The 19,156-nt window shown below is 58.1% G+C and overlaps 1 protein-coding gene across 1 annotated transcript; it reads left to right on the plus strand.

The window, feature by feature from the left end:
* The first annotated feature begins 1 nt into the window (after window position 1).
* On the plus strand, window positions 2–18,847 carry FTSJ3 (FtsJ RNA 2'-O-methyltransferase 3). Its single transcript, XM_054014205.1, has 22 exons — window positions 2–393; window positions 1,431–1,606; window positions 1,856–1,961; window positions 2,931–2,977; window positions 3,180–3,259; window positions 3,641–3,740; window positions 4,233–4,427; window positions 4,514–4,629; window positions 6,849–6,953; window positions 7,178–7,278; window positions 7,374–7,454; window positions 7,616–7,759; window positions 9,296–9,431; window positions 9,681–9,877; window positions 10,610–10,721; window positions 11,190–11,280; window positions 15,024–15,183; window positions 15,373–15,449; window positions 16,642–16,744; window positions 17,052–17,235; window positions 17,350–17,444; window positions 17,975–18,847. Exons 2-22 carry the CDS (start codon window positions 1,540–1,542, stop codon window positions 18,162–18,164), a joined length of 2,487 nt encoding a protein of 828 aa, XP_053870180.1. The 5' UTR covers window positions 2–393; window positions 1,431–1,539; the 3' UTR covers window positions 18,165–18,847.
* The last annotated feature ends 309 nt before the right edge of the window (window positions 18,848–19,156 follow it).

Here is a 19,156-nt window from a genome sequence, read left to right on the forward strand (position 1 = left end):
GCGCAGGAAGCGCATAGGCGTCATTTCCTTTCTCTGACTCTATGAACGCTCAAAACACCCATCACGCTTCCGGCCTCAAATAACCACACCTAAGATGGCCGCCGCCTCCGGTCCTGAGCCGCCATCTTGGTAGGGTCTCTCCAGTAACCTTCGGCCTTGTAGGGAAATGGGGAAAAACACCCTGAGGAGAATGTTCCCCTAAGTCATCCTGGGCGCCGTGTTCCCCCGCCGGCCCCGCTCCGCCTCAGCGCCTGGACGCCACTCACAAGATGGCGGCAGGGCAGCGTCGTGACGGAAACGGAAGTGAAGGCGCCGCGGGGCAGTGTGGGAAGGAGCTTGGCGCGTGCATGTGGTGTGCAGGCTGCACCCACCAGTAGCCGGGTCGGGGCCGGGGTGAGTCGGGTCAGGGATTCGGAGGGAGTGGGGCGATTTGAGCGGGGACTCGCGTGGGGATTGGTGAGAGGGGATAGGGGCTGGGGGGAACTCGCGTGGGGATTGGTGAGAGGGGGGGATAGGTGGGAGGGGTGCGGGGGTTGGGGGGAACTCGCGTGGGGATTAGTGGGAGGGGATGGGGTGGGGGGACTCGCGTGGGCATTGGGAGTGGGGGGGATAGGTGGGAGGGGTGCGGGGGTTGGGGGGAACTCGCGTGGGGATTAGTGGGAGGGCGGGGGGAATTGGGGGAATTAATTTCTTCCAAAGTTGCCCCCAGCTGGAAGCCACCAGCCGGCCCAGCGCGTTCCTAGCTGGGTCCCTGGGGGCCTCGCCAGGTGCTTGGCGCTGCCCCTCCCCCCGTTTCTGGGGTGTTGGGCTGGAGCCAACGGGTGTGGATCTGGTCTCCCCGCTGTCTGGGGGTCTGACAAGTCCTCGCCCCACTCAGCTGCTGTTCCGGGAGGTGGTGTGGGTGCGAGTTGCACTGGGGCTTGGGGTCACAGTGCGAGGGGGCCGTAGCTAACCATGTAATAGGTGGCATTCTGCTATCCTATGGATTTTTTCTGGGGGGGCGGGGGCACTAAATGCACCTAGAATCAGAGGAGTAGCCATGTTAGTCTGGATCTGTAAAAAGCGACAGAGAGTCCTGTGGCACCTTAGGTGAATACCCACTTCGTCAGACGTGCCTGCATCTGTTGGTCTATAAGGTGCCACAGAACTCTTTTTTGCGAAATGCATCTAGAGGCTTGTCCTTCTGTAGACAGGAGTGGGGCTGGTACTGGGGTCCCTGTGGGGGCCTCGGACGGAGTCGTGTGGTTACTCACTCCTTGATCGGTAGCAGTCTGGCTTGGAGGGCAGCTGCAGAGAATGGGATGGGAGGGGGCCTCCCTTCCCCCAGCCGAGCGTTGGGGTGAGTGACGTGCTTCCCGGGGGGCTCAGAGCCGATGAGGGGCGATTTGGACTCTGGGTTCAATCTGCTACCACTTCCCGTCTCTCCGCAGAAGGCGTGTGCACTGCTGCCTGGGACTGCTCGTGGGGCTCCCCCGCCTGCCAGAGAGCGAGCCGAGCCTGTGGGCCTGAGCGAGCCTACGGGCACCTTCACCCCCCAACATGGGCAAGAAGGGCAAAGTGGGGAAGAGTCGCCGGGACAAGTTCTACCGCCTGGCCAAGGAGACGGGTGAGCGGGGGCGAGGGGCGGGATCTGCTGAGTTCTGGGGGCGTCTCTGCCCCTCAGCACCCACATCCTACCTCTGCTGGGCCGCGACCTCCCACGCAGGGCCCAGCCTGGGCTGTGATCCCCGCCACAGCTCGTTCCAGTTTTCCCCACTTCCTGCCCTGCAGCAGCTGCTGGGGGCTGGCGACGTCCCCCCTCGCACCTGCGGACTCACCCAGACCCCCGGAAAGCTCTGACTCTCCCTCCCTTTAGGCTTTCGCTCGCGATCCTCCTTCAAGCTGATTCAGCTCAACCGGAAGTTCCAGTTCCTGCCAAAATCCCGCGCGCTGCTGGACTTGTGCGCGGCCCCTGGGGGCTGGTGAGTGACTGGGGCCACGGCTGCCTGTCAGAGCCCAGGGGACCCGCCGGCCCTTGGAACGGGGGCTGGCAGGGTGACAGGAGGCGAGAATGTCTTGGCTGGCTTGGCAGAGCTCCAGCCCGCTCGCTTACACCTTGGGCAGGCCCAGAGCCCATGTGCAGCCCTGCCTGCTTCCTGGGCTCCGTTGGTGGCCAACGAACTGAGTCTTGGGGCAGATGAGGAATTGTGCGGCAGCTCCATGGCTCGGGGGCAGGACCAGACACTGTCCAACATCCCCGGGCTGGTGAACAGCCTTGTGGCCATCGCCAGCTGCGGCCGCGGGGGGAGCCCTGCGCCTGTCGGACTCCAGGGGGCGCCATCACTTTCCTGCCCCAAGCCCCGGGTGACTGTCCCATAGCGGGCGGCTCCAGGAGCAGGCAGTGGGTGGCGAGAGATCAGTGCCCAGGCTGGAGCTGCTGCTGGGGCTTTGCCGGCCCATAGGGAAGCACGGGACCCATACTGCCCCGCAGGCCCTGTGTGGGCTGAAGCCCCAGGGAGCTCCGCCAGATGAGATATCGCAGGTGTCTCCCCATGAAAGAGGAAGGCAGAGCCCTCCAGGGTAACACATCTGTCCCCAGCTGAGGCAGCGTGAACTGGGCAGGGACTGCTGTGAGTCGGGGGAGCAGCTCCCAACGCTACCAGGCCCTCCAAGCTGGACCCCCACACTGTGCCCTCCACCCAGTCTCGGACCAGCCTGGTGTGAGGGTTACCCCAAACAGCCATATCCATGGGCTGTGTAGACTCGTCAGGGTGCCAGGCCCCAAGGGGTGGGCGCAGAGCCCCGCCCTGCCTGGGTTTCTCCTCTGTCAGAGTCAGCCGTGGGGCTCGTCTCCTTTTCCGTGATGGTGCTGGGGGAAGCAGGGGGACCCATGTGGGTCATTATGGGGGGCGAGGCCTTACACTGTCTCTGGCCCTCTCTCCTCTCCACAGGCTGCAGGTGGCCTCCAAGTTCATGCCGGTTTCCAGCCTCATTATTGGTGAGTGGGGCGGGGGCAGGACAGGATGCCTGGGGGTCAGGAGAGAAGGGGCAGTCGCCGAGGGGCTGGTTGGGAAGGGGACACTGTCCCTCCTGATGGCTGGGCGGGCGCCACCCCTCATGGGAGTTGGGGGCTGTTGAGAACAGGGCAGCACCCTCGTTGGGGGAGGGGGTCTGGCAGATGCTGAGTGTCTCTCTCCTAGGGGTGGATTTGGTCCCCATTAAGCCCATCCCCAACGTGGTGACGCTGCAGGAGGACATCACCACGGAGAAATGTCGCCAGGTAATTCCCACCCCACAATGCCTCCTGAACCCCGACAGCTGGATACTTTAGCGCATCTCCCCCAGCCCTGTTTCTGGGGGGATGGGGGGGCATCATGTTCACCCAGAGGCCTCTCTGCAGTGGGATCCCCAAGCCACCCCCGCCGGTCCCCCTTGGGGGGAGTGGGTAGGACCCTTGGGTTTGGCTCAGCCCTGGGACGCAGGTTCTGTAGGCTGGAGGGAGCGTTGGTCTTGGGGGTTGGAGGGGAGGCCTGACGTGGGGGGAGGGGCGGCAGGCTCACTGTGCCCTCGCCCCCCTCCCCCACTCTGCTGTAGCAAATGTGAGGGGGGCTGTCTTGGCAGGGAGGGTGTCCCAGGCTCACCCCCTGCCCTCGCCCCCCAGGCCGTGCGCAAGGAGCTGCAGACGTGGAAGGTGGACGTGGTGCTGAACGACGGGGCCCCCAATGTGGGGGCCAGCTGGGTGCATGACGCATACTCCCAAGGTACCTACCCCCTCGCCGGCGGCCCCGGTCCCTGTGACAGCCAAGGGTTCAGCTCCATCCCTAGCGCCCTGGAGCTCCCCGGGTCCAGCTCAGCAGTCCTTGTCGCATCGACCCCAGTGCAGGAGCAAAGGGCCCTCTGGGGCCGGCCCAGTTACGAGGGATCGGGACCCAGCACTGTCGGTCGTATGCTCCAGAGCAGAGAGCGGCAGGAGGCCTGGGCCCCATGGAAGTGTCAGACAGGTGCCCCGGGGAGGGAAAGGAACGCGCCGCGCCAGGCGAGTGCCTGTGGGGTTGTCTCCTCAGCAGGCCCAGGGCTGAGTCCGGCCCGGCCCCGCCCCCTGCCCCATCCTTCCCCTCAAGTACCACGACAGGCACCGTGGGAACCAGAATCAAGCGGGCTCCTGCTCCCGGTCTGCCACGCTTGGAGCCACTGGGAGTGAAGGCTCAACAGGGTTGGCTTTGGCGCTGATCCAGCTCCATTCTCCACTCCAGCCAACCTGACGCTTATGGCCCTGAAGTTGGCCTGTGAATTCCTTTCCAAGGGCGGCTGGTTCATCACAAAAGTCTTCCGCTCCCGCGACTACCAGCCCCTCCTGTGGATCTTCCAGCAGTTGTTTCGCAAGGTGCAGGCCACCAAGCCACAGGCCTCCCGCAACGAGTCGGCCGAGATCTTCGTCGTCTGCCAGGGTGAGCTGGGGCCGGGGGTTGCTGGGTGGGAAGGGAGTGGGGGTTGCTGGCTGACACCTCTAATCCTTTCCTTTTCCCTCTCTCAGGATATCTGTCCCCAGATAAAATTGACAGCAAATTCTTTGATCCCAAATTTGCCTTCAAGGAAGTTGAGATTCAGGCCAAATCTGTGAGCGAGCTGGTGACCAAAAAGAAACCAAAGGTACAAGTGAGCAGTCCGGGGGGCTTGGCTGTGAGGGGAGGCCCTTTGGGGCAGGGAGAGCAGCCCCCAGGGATGAGGAGAGGAGTCCACATTTAGAGTGGGGCTGGGGGAGGCTGTGGCGCTTGGACCCTGCCGAGTGGAGCCTGCTGTTTACTCATCCCCTCTGGCTAGTAATGTATATGCTTGGCGCTTCGAACGTCCAAAGCCGAGGAAAACTGAGTGAAATTGCCGGGGAGGAAAAATGTAGGCATGAAAATTGGGAGCCCTTTTAAAAGGGTGTATTCCATGGCCAAAAAGCCATGATTCTACAGTCAAGAAAGAACATGGCCTAAAATCCCATCCTGGTTCAGTGGTGAAGAGAAAGTGACCATTAGACATAAAAAAGTAATAGATAACACGTGGAAAAAAGGGGAAATGCATAGCAATGGGTATAAATTAGAAGTTATGGAGGGTAGAAAGTTGATAAGGGAAACTAAAGAGATCAGGATAAACTCCCTGGCTTTCATAGCTAAAGACAATAAAGAGTTTAAGGATATTAGGAACAAAATAAATGCTAGCAATGGTATAGACCAGGGGTAGGCAACCTATGGCACGTGTGCCAAAAGCGGCACGCAAGCTGATTTTCAGTGGCACTCACACTGCCCGGGTCCTGGCCACCGGTCCAGGGGGCTCTGCATTTGAATTTAATTTTAAATGAAGCTTCTTAAACATTTTAAAAACCTTATTTACTTTACATAGGACAATAGTTTAGTTCTATATTATAGACTTATCGAAAGAGACCTTCTAAAAACGTTAACATGTATGACTGGCACGCGAAACCTTAAATTAGAGTGAATAAATAAAGACTCAGCACACCACTTCTGAAAGGTTGTCGACCCCTGGTATAGGCCTATTACGCTAGGAGGAGATGGTAAAGTTGTTAATATAGAAAAGGCAGAAAAGCGTTTAATAAATATTTGTGTGTTTGGCAAGAAGCAGGATTATGATCTCGTATTACATGAGAATGGTGAAGTACTTTCTAGTCCGTTAGCAACCAAGGTGGATGTTAAAAAGCATCTACTAGGAACAAACATTTTTAAATCAGCAAGTCACTAGCAACCAAAAAGTCCTAAAAGAGCTGGCTGAGAAAATCTCTAACCTACTGATGTTAATTAATGCCAGTTAATGTGATGGGGGGGTTGGGGGTGTCTTGTCAAACAACCGTGATTTCATTCTTTGAAAGGTACTTGTCTTAGTACTGCACAACATTCTAACTGTAAACGTAGCGCTGTGCCGTACCTGCAAAGCATGCAGTAAGTGGATTAAGACCTGGCGAACTGACAGATCTCAAAAGGCGTCATCATCTAATGGGCGAGAGTCCAGTGGGCTTCCGTAGGGCCTGATACTAGGACCTGACGTCATTCAACATTTTCATCAGTCTGGAAGCAAATAGCAGATGTGCAGCGGAGCCAAAGATTTGTGGAGTGAGGCACCAGGTGTTGTAATACAGCCAAAGGCGAGGTCGTGTCTAGGGCCGTATCTGCGGAATGGGGGCCTGCGTCCTGGAAAGCAGGGAGTCGGGACAGGACCTAGGAGTCATCGTGGACAAGCAGCTGCCCTTGAGCTCCCGAGGTGATGCTGACGTGACCCGTGGCTGTGTGAAAAGGGGAGTCGGAGCTGAGTCCGGTACAGCGCTGCTGGGACCGATGCTGGAGACCGCACCCCAGTCTGGGGTCCGCATTTATAAGGATGTTGACATTTTAGAGAGGGTGCAGAAAAGAGCCACAAAACCGATTAGGGAGCTGGTGACACACACACAGCTCAGTATGTTCCGCTGATCACAGAGCAGACTGAGAGTTGACTTGACAACAGTGATTTGATCTTGATGGGGAGAAAATACCGGCGACTAACGGGCTCGTTAAGGACGACAGCAGAACGAGAACCCCTGACTGGAAGCTGATGTTAGACACGTTCGAGTTAGAGATGAGGCAGGACGTGTTTCCTGAGCGGGCGATTGGCCATTGGAACAAACTGCCCAGGGAAGGGGGGGGCCCCATCTCGCTGTCATCAGCTCCAGGCTGGAGGCTTTTGGAAGGAGCTTCAGGCACTACAAGCCGTTGGGCTCCATGTGGGTGTGAGGGGGGAAGTGAAATGGCTGGGCTAGGCCAGAGCTCAGACTAGCTGATCTAATGGTCCCTGCCGTGAATCTATGGCTCTGACCCCATCCTCCCGTCTCGCAGGCGGAGGGATACGCAGAAGGTGACACGACGCTCTATCACCGCTTCACGCTGATGGATTTCCTCAAGGCCCCCAACCCTGTGGATTTCCTTTCCAAGGCCAATGAGGTGAGTGCCCAGGGCCAGGCCAGCCCCGTGGGAGCAGAGCAGGGAGGGCCCACAGCCTGGGCTTGGCTCAGCCCCTCTGCTGGACACCGGCAGGGCACTTAGCAGTACCCAGGGGCTTGCTGGTGAGACCCACAGGCTTGGGCTTGGGGCAGGGGAAGAGTTGCGAGGGCTGCTGGTCTCGGGAAGGAGACAGCTGCAGCCTTTCCCCTTTGGCTCCTGTGCAGATCACGCTGGGGGACAGCGAGCTGGAGCGGCACAGCGCCACCACTGAGGAGCTGCGCCAGTGCTGCCGGGACATCCGTGTGCTGGGCCGCAAGGAGCTCAGGTACCCTGGTGGGGGGGAGGGGGCACGCGGCCTGGGCTTGGGGAGTCCGGCACTGCCTGGGGCGGCTGGTTCTAACTCGCTGCCTCTCTGCTCAGGGCCCTGCTGAACTGGAGGATGAAGCTGCGTCGCTTTATGGCCAGGAAGCTGAAGGAGCAGGCCAAGGAGCTGGACATCAGGTAGGAGGAGAAATGTGGCTTCCAAAATCTGCAACTGCCCCCTCCACGCACACCAGGGGGCGCTCCGTAGCTCGTGCCCGCCAGCTGGTGGCGCTGGGGAGCCTGGCCCAGGGTTGGCTGGGTGGGGCAGGGCCAGGCTGAGTGACTCCATCTTCTGGCAGCTTGAGCTCCGGCGAGGAGGAGGAGGGCGGCGAGGATGAGGCCGTGAAGATGTCGGGAGCAGCTGGGGATGGAGCCGCAGAGGAGGAGGAGATGGAGCTGAGGCTGGCGGAGCTGAAGGCAGAGGAAGTAGCTGAGCTGAAGAGGTGAGTACTGCCCTCCCCAGCACCCAGGGGTGGGGGAAGCTCTGTGCTCCTGCTACGGGCATGTGGTGGGCCCGTCCTCAGCTGGGCTGGGGTGTCCAGCCAGTAGAAATGCTGCAGGAGGCTCTCCCAGGGTGCCTCCCCCCACCGGTACCCCTATTTGCCCTGTGTCACGGACTCTCAGATCGTGCCCACTCTTGGCCCCGTGTGGTCCGTGGGGGGTGCCCCTGTTAGTGAGACAGCCCTTCTCGGGGGTCCACTCTCTCTCGGGGTCAGGACCCTCCACCTCCTGGAGCCGCACCTCTCAGAGCCTTAGCACATCTGTTTCTCGCCGTGGACCCCCTCGGGAGTCCCCTCGCTCTGGAGTCCCCGGGCCTTCACCCCCGAAGGGGTTGATGCCACCCTGTTCTCTAGACCGGAGTGACTCTCAGCCCGCATAAAACAGGAGGGTTTATTGAGGGGTGAACTCAGCACAGGAAACTCTCAAGGCCTCAGGCCTGGCCTCCCTCAGTCCAGCACATCCCAGTCTCTCTGCATCCAGGTGGGCTCTGCCTGCTCCCCCTCTCCAGCCCAGAGCCCCCCTGCTTCCCAGCTGGGCATCTGATATCCCCTGCTCCAAGCCCCGCCTCTGTCCATTGTCTTCTCTCCAGGTAAACAGGGTCGTAAACTGGGGCCTCCTCTCCTCCCTTCTGTCCTCTGGCTGGAATCAGCTGGTTAGGTCACTGGGTCCTCACTCTGCAGCCCATTGTCCGCCCACTAGCCAGAACCGGCTGCGTCTCCTCAGCTGGGCCTCCGGGTCGCCAAGTCACCGGTCACTGGGGTATCCATCCTCCCGCCCATGGGCTGGGTCCCCAAGTCCTCTCCAAAACAAACTCCCTCTCCCCTCACCTCATTAAACCAGTAACACCCAGGGAACTGAGTCCTACCCCCTCCGCATGCAAACCATTGAAACTCCACAGAAAACAAGAAAAAAAACCACTTTGTCACACCCTGAGTACCCCCATGTGCCTCTCCCTGACCCCCTCCTCTCAGGACTGTTTCTGGGAGCAGTTTCCTTTGGGCTCAGGACCCCAGCCTGGCTCAGACGCTCGCCCACCCCAGCATGGGAGGGAAGCAGAGGCCCTGAGGGGAGTGACTGGCCCAAGCTCCCATGGTCTGCAGCAGAGCTGGGAATAGAACCCAGCAGTCCCGCCAGCCAGGCCTGCTCTGACACACCCCTGCCCTGCCGGCTCCATGTGCAGCTGGCGCTCACTGCCTGGTGGTAGCCATGCCGCCCCAGGGGCTGCCCAGTGCTCTGCCCCAGCACTCAGGGAGGCACTATGATGGGTGCCCCTTCCCCCATGACTGCACAGCTGTGAGAGTTATGGGCCCAGCCCCTCAGCACAGGGGTCTCCATCTGTGGGGGGGGGGGGGGGTGCAGTCAGACAGGCCTGCTGGGAGGCAGGATGGGGCAGCCGGGCTCCCATCCCTGTGATGGCAGCTGTGGAGTTCTGGCTGCAGCGTGACACCCCCCCCCCCCCCCGGCGGGGATCCCCCCAGGAAGAAGAAGAAGATCCTGAAGGAGCAGCGGAAGCAGCGCGAGCGCATCGAGCTGAAGATGGACCTGCCCGGCGTCTCCATCGCGGACGAGGGCGAGACTGGCATGTTCTCCCTCCGAACCATCGGCAAGACCCGGGTGAGGCTGCGGGGGCAGCAGCTGGCTCCCCACCGGCATGACAGCCCATGTCTGCTCGGGGCAGAGCCGGGGGGTTGGGGGGGCTCGGGAAATGGGCAGGCTACAGGGGAGTGAGCGGGGCTAGGAGAGTGGTGGGGGGACACACTCCAGGTGGGGGCTGGGCTGGGAGAGCGGCAGGGGCGGAAGAGGAGGCAGGATGATTTGATTTCTGTGGGGCCTGGCTCCTGACCCTCGCTCCCTGCTCCTCAGCTGCTGAACGAGGTGGCCAGGGGTGATATGGCATCTGCGGACGCCTTCCTGGAGGCGCCGCACGAGGACGACGACATGGCCCTCTCGGAGCACGACGACGCGGACGACGTGTCTCTGGCCAGCGACCTGGGCTCAGACGAGCTGGCTGACATCGAGGAGCGGCTGCAGGAAGCCAAGCGGGGGCTGGGCCCAAAGAGGTCAGAGCCACTGTGGAGAGTGGGGGGCAGGTGAAGGATCCTGGCAGTGCAGTAAACTCCACCTACTTGGAGCAGCTTGGGGGCCGTGAAAACCGTGTCACAGAGGATGAAATCTGTCTCCCTTGTAATAACATCTGGTCTGTTGTGAACTTTTACCCTAAGCAGCGTTTCACAAACCTGGGAGGGGGGTGTGGCATCGCCACTCCTACTTCTGCACTGCCTGGAGAGCGGCGAATTCTGGCTGGCTTCCCAGCTCTGAAGGCAGAACAGAAGTGAAGGTGGCACAGTATTGGCCGGTTGTCACTTTTTGGGGGGGAGTTGGCATGGGCTTTACATCTTTTGCCATTTTTAAATACATGTTCATGCTTTGTTACAACACTGTTTCAAGCTTTTAAAAATGCTATGAGTGAAATTTACGAAAACGATGTGAATTTGGTAGGGCCATGGCCATGAGGGGTGCTGGGCAAATGACAGCCTCTCTACTTTGGGCTCCCAGTAGGGGGCGCTGTGACTGGCTGGGGTGATGACCAGGTGGACTGGGTTGGCCTGCCTGGCCTTTAACCCTCGCAGCACCACTGCGGTGGGAGGCTCTGCCCCTTTCCCAGGGGTTAGCTGCCCACCTGGCTCCAAGTGTCCCTCCCCAGGGAGCCCTGTGCCAGGCAGCCTGGCTGCCCCCGCCAGGCCCCTGTCCGTGGCCCTGGGGCTGAGCGTGCCCGGCTGGCTGTGTTGCAGAGGGACCTTCCAGCAGGTGACAGAGGAGGAGGGGGAGGAGAATCCTCTGCTGGTGCCCCTGGAGGAGAAGTCGGTGCTGGAGGAGAGGCAGACCAACCTGTGGTTCGGGAAGGTGAGTGCCCCAGTTGGTCAGGAAGTGCCAGGCCCCGAGGTGGGGGGTGTCCCAGCCTCTGTGCAGCGGCTCCAGCCTCACCTGGGCCCACCTGCCCTCTGCTGGCTGGAGCAAGGCCTGTCACCCTCTGGTGGCAGCACATTGCGTGTGAGCCGTGGTGCTAATGGCTGGCAGGAGACTCTTGAGCTCCCCCAGGGAGGCCTGGCTGGGGCTGGGGAGTTACAGGGTCCAGAGTCTCCCCACGTGGGCTGCAGGGACCCCAAGGATGGGGGGAGAGGAGGGAGCGCAGTGAAAGCAGCCCACACACGAGGGCCTGCATCCTTAACTCAAACATCCCCTCGCTCCCTCCCATCCCCCCACGTGTCTCCTCCTACCCCCCATCCCTGCCAGCTCCTGCCATTCATGTCTCCTGCTGCCCTCCCATCAGCTCAGCCCTGCCCTCTGTGACCAACCCCTCCCTGTCCCTAGGAGGTCTTTGCCGGCATTGAGGATGATGTGGACGAGGCCCTGGAGATCAGCCAGGCGCAGGCGCTGTCCGAGAGGAAGAAGCCGCTACCAGGTGAGAAGGGGGCCATGGCGTGCACGGGGCCGGCTGTCTCTGGGGGTGGCGCCTGTCAGGGTTCCCTCCCCACTCTGAACTCTGGGGTACAGATGTGGGGACCCGCATGAAAAACCCGCTAAGCTTATTTTTACCAGCTTAGATTTAAAACTTCCCCAAGGCATAAATTCTTTCCTTGCCCTTGGTATTGCTGCCACCACCAAGTGATTTAAACAAACATTCAGGAAGGGCCACTTGGAGCCCTACCTCCCCCAAAATATCCCCCCAAACCCCTACACCCCCTTTCCTGGGGAGGCTTGTGAATAATATCCTCACCAATTGGTTACAAAGTGAGCACAGATCAACCCCCCTGGGTCTTTAGGACACTGAAAAACAATCAGTTCTTAAAAGAAGTTTATTTTAGAAAAAAGATAAAAGAATCACCTCTGTAAAATCAGGATGGAAGATAACTTTACAGGGTAACAAAAAGATTCAAAACACAGAGGATTTTCCCTCTAGGCAAAACTTTAAAGTTACAAAAACAGGGATAATCCTCCCTCTTAGCACAGGGAAAATTCACAAGCTACAACAAAAGATAACACTGCTCTACAGCCAAAATGCTTCTGAAATAAATGTAGTCAAACTTTACTAATTCTGGGTCACTGAGAACGAAAATGATGCTTAAAATTGTTGATTGGCTCTAGTTTTCAAGATATGCTATTGGGTCAGTATATACGACCCTTAACTTGGGAATGACGGAGGATACGTGAGTTATAAAGGGAAGGGATCTCAATTTAAACCAGAAATGACTAAAATACATCTTTGACTGGATCTATGAATAAATCTATGATTGGGTTTGGACAGTACTTGCTTTTTAGACAAAACAATGAATGATGCAATCTGAAGCTGGTATTGCATCATACATGATATGAATTGCATCATGTTATTCCTAGAAGTCATGGATGATGCAATCATAACGAAGCTTACATCACTCTGCTGAACAAATTGCCTTATATCAGCTCTAGAAATCATAGTGTCGTGCTCTCTTATTTGTCAGTGTTTGATTTTGCAAAGGGACACATTTCTGTTTAGCCAAAGTGAGTAGAGATGCCTCGTACTTGTGTGAACAGTGCAGATAACTTCTGCTATGTTTGTGGTGAAGTGACTTTGCATCACAAAAGCGCAGTATAACCACTATGGTTAAGAAAGCCTATCACCTTTATTTTGGCTGCAAAATTGGAGATCAGGACAAGAGGTGGGCCCCACACAGATGCTGCCACACTTGTGCAACAGATCTTCGCCAGTGGTTGAACAGGAAAAGGAATTCTATGCCTTTTGCAGTGCCAATGATTTGGAGAGAGCCAACAGATCATACCAGCAATTGTTACTTCTGCATGGTGCCTCCAGTTGGAAAAGGTGTGTCAAAGAAGAAAAAGTGGACTGTGCATTATCCAAACATTCCATCAGCTATACGCCCAGTACCCCACGGAGAAGGACTGCCGGTTCCTGATGCACCAGAATCATTCTCACTTGAGTCAGAAGAGGAAGAGGATGAAACTTCTGGTCCTGAACCATCAATGTCACAGGACCCACATTTTCTCCCATCCTCCTCCTCTGAACCACACCTCATAACACAAGGTGAACTGAATGACCTTGTCAGGGATTTGGAACTACCCAAGAGTAAGGCAGAGCTGTTGGGCTCCAGACTACAGCAGTGGAATCTCCTGGCAGGTGATGTTAGGGTTTCCATGTTCCGTGACCGTCAAAAGGATCTTGTCCCATTCTTCTTCATGGAAGGTGATCTTGTAGCCTGCAACAACATCAATGGTGTGATGGCAGCCCTCAACATCGTTCACGATCCAGATGAGTGGAGACTGTTCATTGATTCATTGAAGACGAGTCTTAAAGCTGTTTTACTGCATAATGGCAATGTTTTGCCATCAGTTCCAGTTGGTCATGCAGTCCATATGAAGGAAACCTATGACAACATGAAACAACTTTTGAGGTGCATAAACTATGACCAACATCAGTGGCAGCTTTGTGGTGATTTGAAGGATGTTGCTCTCTTGCTTGGTCTGCAGACTGGATACACAAAGTACTGCTATTTTCTCTGCGAATGGGATAGTCGTGCAAGAGATTCCCACTACATCAAGAAAGATTGGCCACTCTGACAGTCATTGGAGCCTGGGAGGAAAAGTGTTCGGCATCCACCACTTGTTGAATCAAGGAAGATTTTGTTACCACCCTTACACGTCAAGCTGGGTCTGATGAAGAACTTTGTCACGGCCATTGACAAAACACAAGAAGCTTTCAAGTTCCTCCATGGAAAACTTCCAAGGTTAAGTGAAGCTAAGATAAAGGAAGGTGTCTTTGTTGGTCCTCAGATTCGTGAACTTCTTCAAGATGATGCATTTGACCATGCACTGCGTGGCAAGGAAAAGACAGCATGGAAAGCCTTCCAGTTAGTGGCAATAAATTTTCTCGGAAACAACAAGGCAGACAACTACAGGTTGTTGGTGGAAAACCTCCGCAAGGCATACAAAAGCCTTGGTTGCAACATGTCACTAAAGATACATTTTTTGCACACTCATCTAGATTTTTTTCCCACCGAAAACTGCGGAGCAGTGAGCGACGAGCACGGCGAGCGATTTCACCAGGACATTGCAACAATAGAGAAACGCTATCAGGGCAAATGGAGCCCATCAATGCTTGACAGTGACAAGAGACGCTCCATTTAATGAATACAAGAGACAAGCCAAGAAACGCCGAGTAGACACTGAATAGGACTAAACTATGTACATAATAGTTTTTTGCCTTTTGTTTCATAATAAATTTTATTTATATAACCCTTTTGCTGATTTTTAAAGTGTTACATAAACAGGACAGGTGAAATATTATCATGTAAAGCAATCATAAACACATGAAAAGACCTAGGTTTACAATTTATGATTAAAACTCTATCTACACAATATACATAGACATAAAATGTAAAAACTTAAATATCTTAGAAACAGTAGCCAATCAGTTGTTTTAATTGTCATATTTGAATTCAGCACATCAAAATACATAATAAATAGCACATTTTATCTCTGAAGCAGACGACTTCTCAAAAATTGTAGACGAGTGTAATTTAACGCATTTCTTTGCTATTTACTGTTTTTGCAAGACTAGACCCTTAGTTCAGATATGGCTTAGGGAGATGTATTTTCCCTGCCCTGGCTCCTCGCTGACCTGGAGAGAACAAAGGAACCCAAAACAAAAACCTTCCCCCACAGATTTGAAAGTATCTTCTCCTCTTATTGGTCCTTTTGGTCAGGTGCCAACCAGGTTATTTGAGCTTCTTAACCCTTTACAGGTAAAGGAGGGATTTTATGCTACTCCTAGCTGTATGTTTTTGGCAGCCAAGCCCCGGAGGGAGCTGGGTCCCCATTGTCCAGGCGAGGAACTGGCCACGGGGTCACAGAAGCAATTGGAGCCCTGGTTCCCTGACCTGCTCTCGGGACCGACTGAATGGGAGGAGGGGCTTGTAAGACGAGCTCGACCTTGCCTCAGCCTCCCCAGGGAAAGGGGCCCCGCCAAACGGGGCAGAGCGCAGGGTTCCCCTGAAAGTAGCACACCAGTCCCAGGCTGTCCATCCAGCCCGCGTGGCTGGGGCCCCTGGGAAGCAGGATTCCCCCTTATTAGCTGCGACGCCCCTCCCAGCTGTGAGCTCCCTTGTGGCCCCCCAGTCCACCTCACCCACTGGCCTTGCTTGTCACACCCAGGGAACGTGAAGGGGAAGGGGCAGAAGAAGCTGCCCCCATCCCAGGAGGCAGCTGCAGTGGAGGTGGGGCCCAGGGAGGCCGTGGGGGCTGGTCCCAGCGAAGACCAGGGCGGGAGGAGCAGTGGCGAGGAGGATTCTGACAGCAGCAGCGACGAGGAGAGGTGAGCAAATGGGGGTTGCTGGCCTGCCCGGTTGGGGGGGTGGGGGGTAGCAGGGGGCCTGGGCCCCTGGACTCTATGCAGTGGGAGGGGTGTGCTGGGAGGGGGCTGCCCTTCCTGCCCGGTCCTGAGCACTGTCGCCTTGGGGGGCGCTGCATGAGCGGCAGTGACTGCTCCTCTCTTCCCCCCCAGGGAGACGTCGCAGAAGGGAAGGAAGCGGGCGCTCGCTGAGCCAGGTGGCTTTGAGGTGGTGCCCATTGAGGACCCAGGTGAGTTGAGTGGGGGGCTGTGTGCTGGGGCGTCTGCACCCCTGGACACCAGCATGGAGCTCAGGGCTAGGTGGTGGGCACAGGCCCAGCTGGCGGGAGAGGGGCATAAGGCCATGGAGGTTTCTACTCCTGGGGAAATTCTGCCCCACTGCGCATGCGCAGAATTTATGTGCCCCACAGATTTCTTTGCTTCCCTGCAGAAAAATGACTTTCTGACGGGGAAGCAAAGGGAAGCACCAAGAGTGGTCATGTGACCCTCCCCAGCAGTATGTTTCGAGTGCCCAGGGCAGCCGGCAGAGAGGTAAATCACTGTGGGGTCGGGGTGGGACTGGGGAAGACCTGGCTGGTGGCTCCTACCCTGCGCTGGGCTCAGCTGCTAGTCCCAGCTGGGCTGGGGAGGATGGGACTTCCTCTTCCCCTGCATGGCATTCGGGGCTGTCAGAGCCTCCCCCAGCTGCAGGAAGTTCTGAAAACTCCCCCCACCGCCTGCGTGTCCTGCACCCGCTGCTCCTCAGCCGCTGGGGGACAGATCCATGTACAGGGAGTTGTTCCCCCATCCGCCCAACTGCTGTGCATCCAGACCCCACCCCATACCCAGACCCTCCCACTGAGTGTCACTTCCCACCCCACCCCCCCCGTACTCAGGATCCCCTCCTGATGACCACCACTCCCCCTGCACCTGGATCCCCGAGCCATCCAGACCCCCGTCCCGCTGAGCCCCAACCACCTTCACCTAGATCCCCGTGCAGAGTCCTATTGCACCTAGAACCCCCAACAAACCCCTATGCCTCCAGATCCCCCACTGAGATTGACCCACACCTGGATCCCCCCACACTGAGCCCCTCCACAGTTGGATTCTGCTGGGCTGAGCCTGCCGGCCCACCCTGGCATGGAGGGGCAGGGCCCTGGGGTGTTTCTGGGGCAGGCCTGGTTCTTGTGCTGCGTCAGGGTTGGGTGCAGCCTCACCGCTGAGTCCATGTCCCGGGGGGAGCTGCAGGGTGATCTGACGCCTCTGCTCCCCACGGCCAGGCTGGAGCCTCCACATTTATGTGACAAATAAAACGTGCAGGATTGGTAGTGGTTTGGTGCACAATGCCTTCGGGAGTGACCAGTTTCGTATACGGAGACGCCAGGGGCGGGTGGGAGGGTTTGTAGCAGCCTGAGCCCTAATGTGCCCGTTTTCTCCCCCAAGTGAAGAGAGCCCGTATCCTGGATGCAGAGGGGCTCGCGCTGGGGTCTGTCATTGCCACCTCCAGGAAAGCCAAGCGGGACCTGATTGACAACTCCTTCAACAGGTACCGGGGGCAGCAGGCAGCGTGGGGCGGTGGCCAGGGCAGGCCCGGGGAGGGGCGGGAGTCAGCTGTGATTTTGAGGGGCCCAGCCCCCCTTGGTTTCTCACTCTTGGGGAGAGAACAGGGTGTGTTGCAGAAGGGGGGATCCCTCATGTGACTCCTGCCCTGTGGGTGTGAGCTGTGTCCGGCAGTCACTTCCCGTGGGGGTGGTGTCTCTTCTGTCCATTAGCCCCAAGGAGGCGGGGAGGAGGGGCCAGGCCTGTGCCTGTCCCTGGGGCCTGCCCTCACCTGTTGGGCACCCCTCCCCCAGGTATGCCTTTAACGAGGAGGAGGGGGAGCTGCCCGAGTGGTTCCAGCAGGAAGAGCAGCAGCACCGCCGGAAGCAGCTGCCTCTGGACCGGCAGACGGTGGAGGAATACCGGCAGCACTGGCGCCAGATCAACGCCCGCCCCATCAAGAAGGTGGCAGAGGCCAAGGCCCGGAAGAAGCGGCGGGTAAGTGAGCCGCATGGCTGGCGTCTCTGGGCGGGTTTCCCATCCCCCACCCTCTACTCTCGCTGTCTGGCCGGGCCCCCCAGCCACCCCCTGACCTCTCCTGTTTCCCCCCAGCTGCTGAAGAAGATGGAGCAGATGAAGAAGAAGGCAGAGGCTGTGGTGAGCACAGTGGATATTTCGGAGCGTGAAAAGGTGGCCCAGCTGCGCAGGTGAGTTACGATGGGATCTACGGCATGGGCAGGGGGTGGTCGGATCTCTCAGAACAACAGAAGCCGGGCCAGGCCGCCATACGGCCATGAGGCCAGGCAGGCTTCCAGAGCCGCATCAGGAGGGTCCCACCCCTGCCTTGGCCAGGCCCCCGCTGCTTGGGGCACCAATGCTAGGCAGTGGCGTAGAGCCGGGGGCTCTGAGAAGAGGGTCGTGCAGCCAGTGACGTGGGAGAGCAGGGGGCTGGCTGGACGGGGGCTGAAGAGGCAGCTGAGAACAAAGGCGGGGAGGTGGCAGGGGTCAGACTGGAAGGGGGTCCCCATATTTTTCTGAGGCTGCGGCCCCGGAGGGCGTGGCAGCTCCCAGGGCTGTGGAGACGGGCGCTCAGCCCAGTGCTGTTTGTGCCCCAGGAAGCGTGTGGAGTCCAGGGCTGAGAGTTGCTCCCAGCAGCTGTCACATTGACACCCCCTGGGCTGGCCAGGGCCAAGAAGGAGGGTCTCCGCTCTAACCTCTCTCCCCTCTCCTCTGGCAGCATCTACAAGAAGGCCGGCCTGGGGAAGGAGAAGCGGGAGGTCACCTACTTGGTAGCCAAGAAGGGGGTTGGCCGGCGTGTGCGGCGCCCCGCGGGGGTCAAGGGACACTTCAAGGTGGTGGACAGCCGCATGAAGAAGGACATGAGGGCTCAGAAAGGCAAAGAGAAGACGAAACGGCGCCGCAAGTGAGGACTCTGCCCCCGAGGGCTGGGCACGGCCGGCACCGTGCGCCAGGCTGGGGTGGCTGGACAGCCCATGTGTCGGCCCTGGCCCTGACTCCGAGTGACTCTGAACAACCTGACCCTGTTCTGAGCCCCCGGCTCCTAAGCCAGAGGAGGAGGGAGTTGCTCTGGATCATAAGAGGTCATTTCCTGTTGACCATGGAGCCACTTCCTGTCTGCAGCCTCGTAGGAACCGGCCCTGCCAGCCTCAGCTTTGTGGCACCACTGCCCTTCCCAGGCTTGCTGTGCGGCAGACGACTGGTTAGCCCTGGTCATGTGGCTTCTGTGTTGCCCGCCCAGAATTGTGATGAGACTCCCCAGTGAGATGGCCGCACTCTGTACACCCGCCTGCCAACCGCACCCCACTGCGTGCGTGTCCCAGTCTCCCAGAGAGCAGGGCCAGGAGGTGACAGTTGCTTTCAGCCAGGTGTCCTGGGCTGGGCCAACCCCTGTGCAGTCCACGGCCTGGCCCAGAGCAGGGGCTTCCTGCACTGGTTGTAGACGGCGCCGGGGTTCGCTGGGAAAGCAGGAGCTAAAGCTGGGCAGGGGGAGGCGTCACTTTCTCTGGGATTTTCTCCATCTCCGCTGTCTGGTCTCACGGGGGGCAGCGGCTCTCCTGGCTTGCTCTGAAATTAAACCCTGTTCTCTGGGCCTCTTTGCTGTTTCCTACGGCTTTGCTAGCCTGCCGCCAGGTTAGCTCTGGGGCTGGGTGTCTCTTTCGGCCTCCTGGCAGCAGGACGCTGGGGCTCCTGTCACAGCTCGCTAAAGCAGGTGCAGCTGCCAGCATCAGATGGGTCAGCTCCCCAAATGTGCTGTGGCCTCTCCCCTTGGGGCTCTCAGCCCTGCCCATCTCAATAGGGGAAAGGGAGCTGAGCTGGGGACTTGAGAGAGAGGCCAGTGGAGTGCTAGCTACTGGGATTGGGGAGGTTGGGAGGCCTGGGACAGAGGCCAGAACCCAGG

This window comes from Malaclemys terrapin, chromosome 25 (genome assembly GCF_027887155.1).
Source record: "Malaclemys terrapin pileata isolate rMalTer1 chromosome 25, rMalTer1.hap1, whole genome shotgun sequence".
Lineage (NCBI taxonomy): Eukaryota > Metazoa > Chordata > Testudines > Emydidae > Malaclemys > Malaclemys terrapin.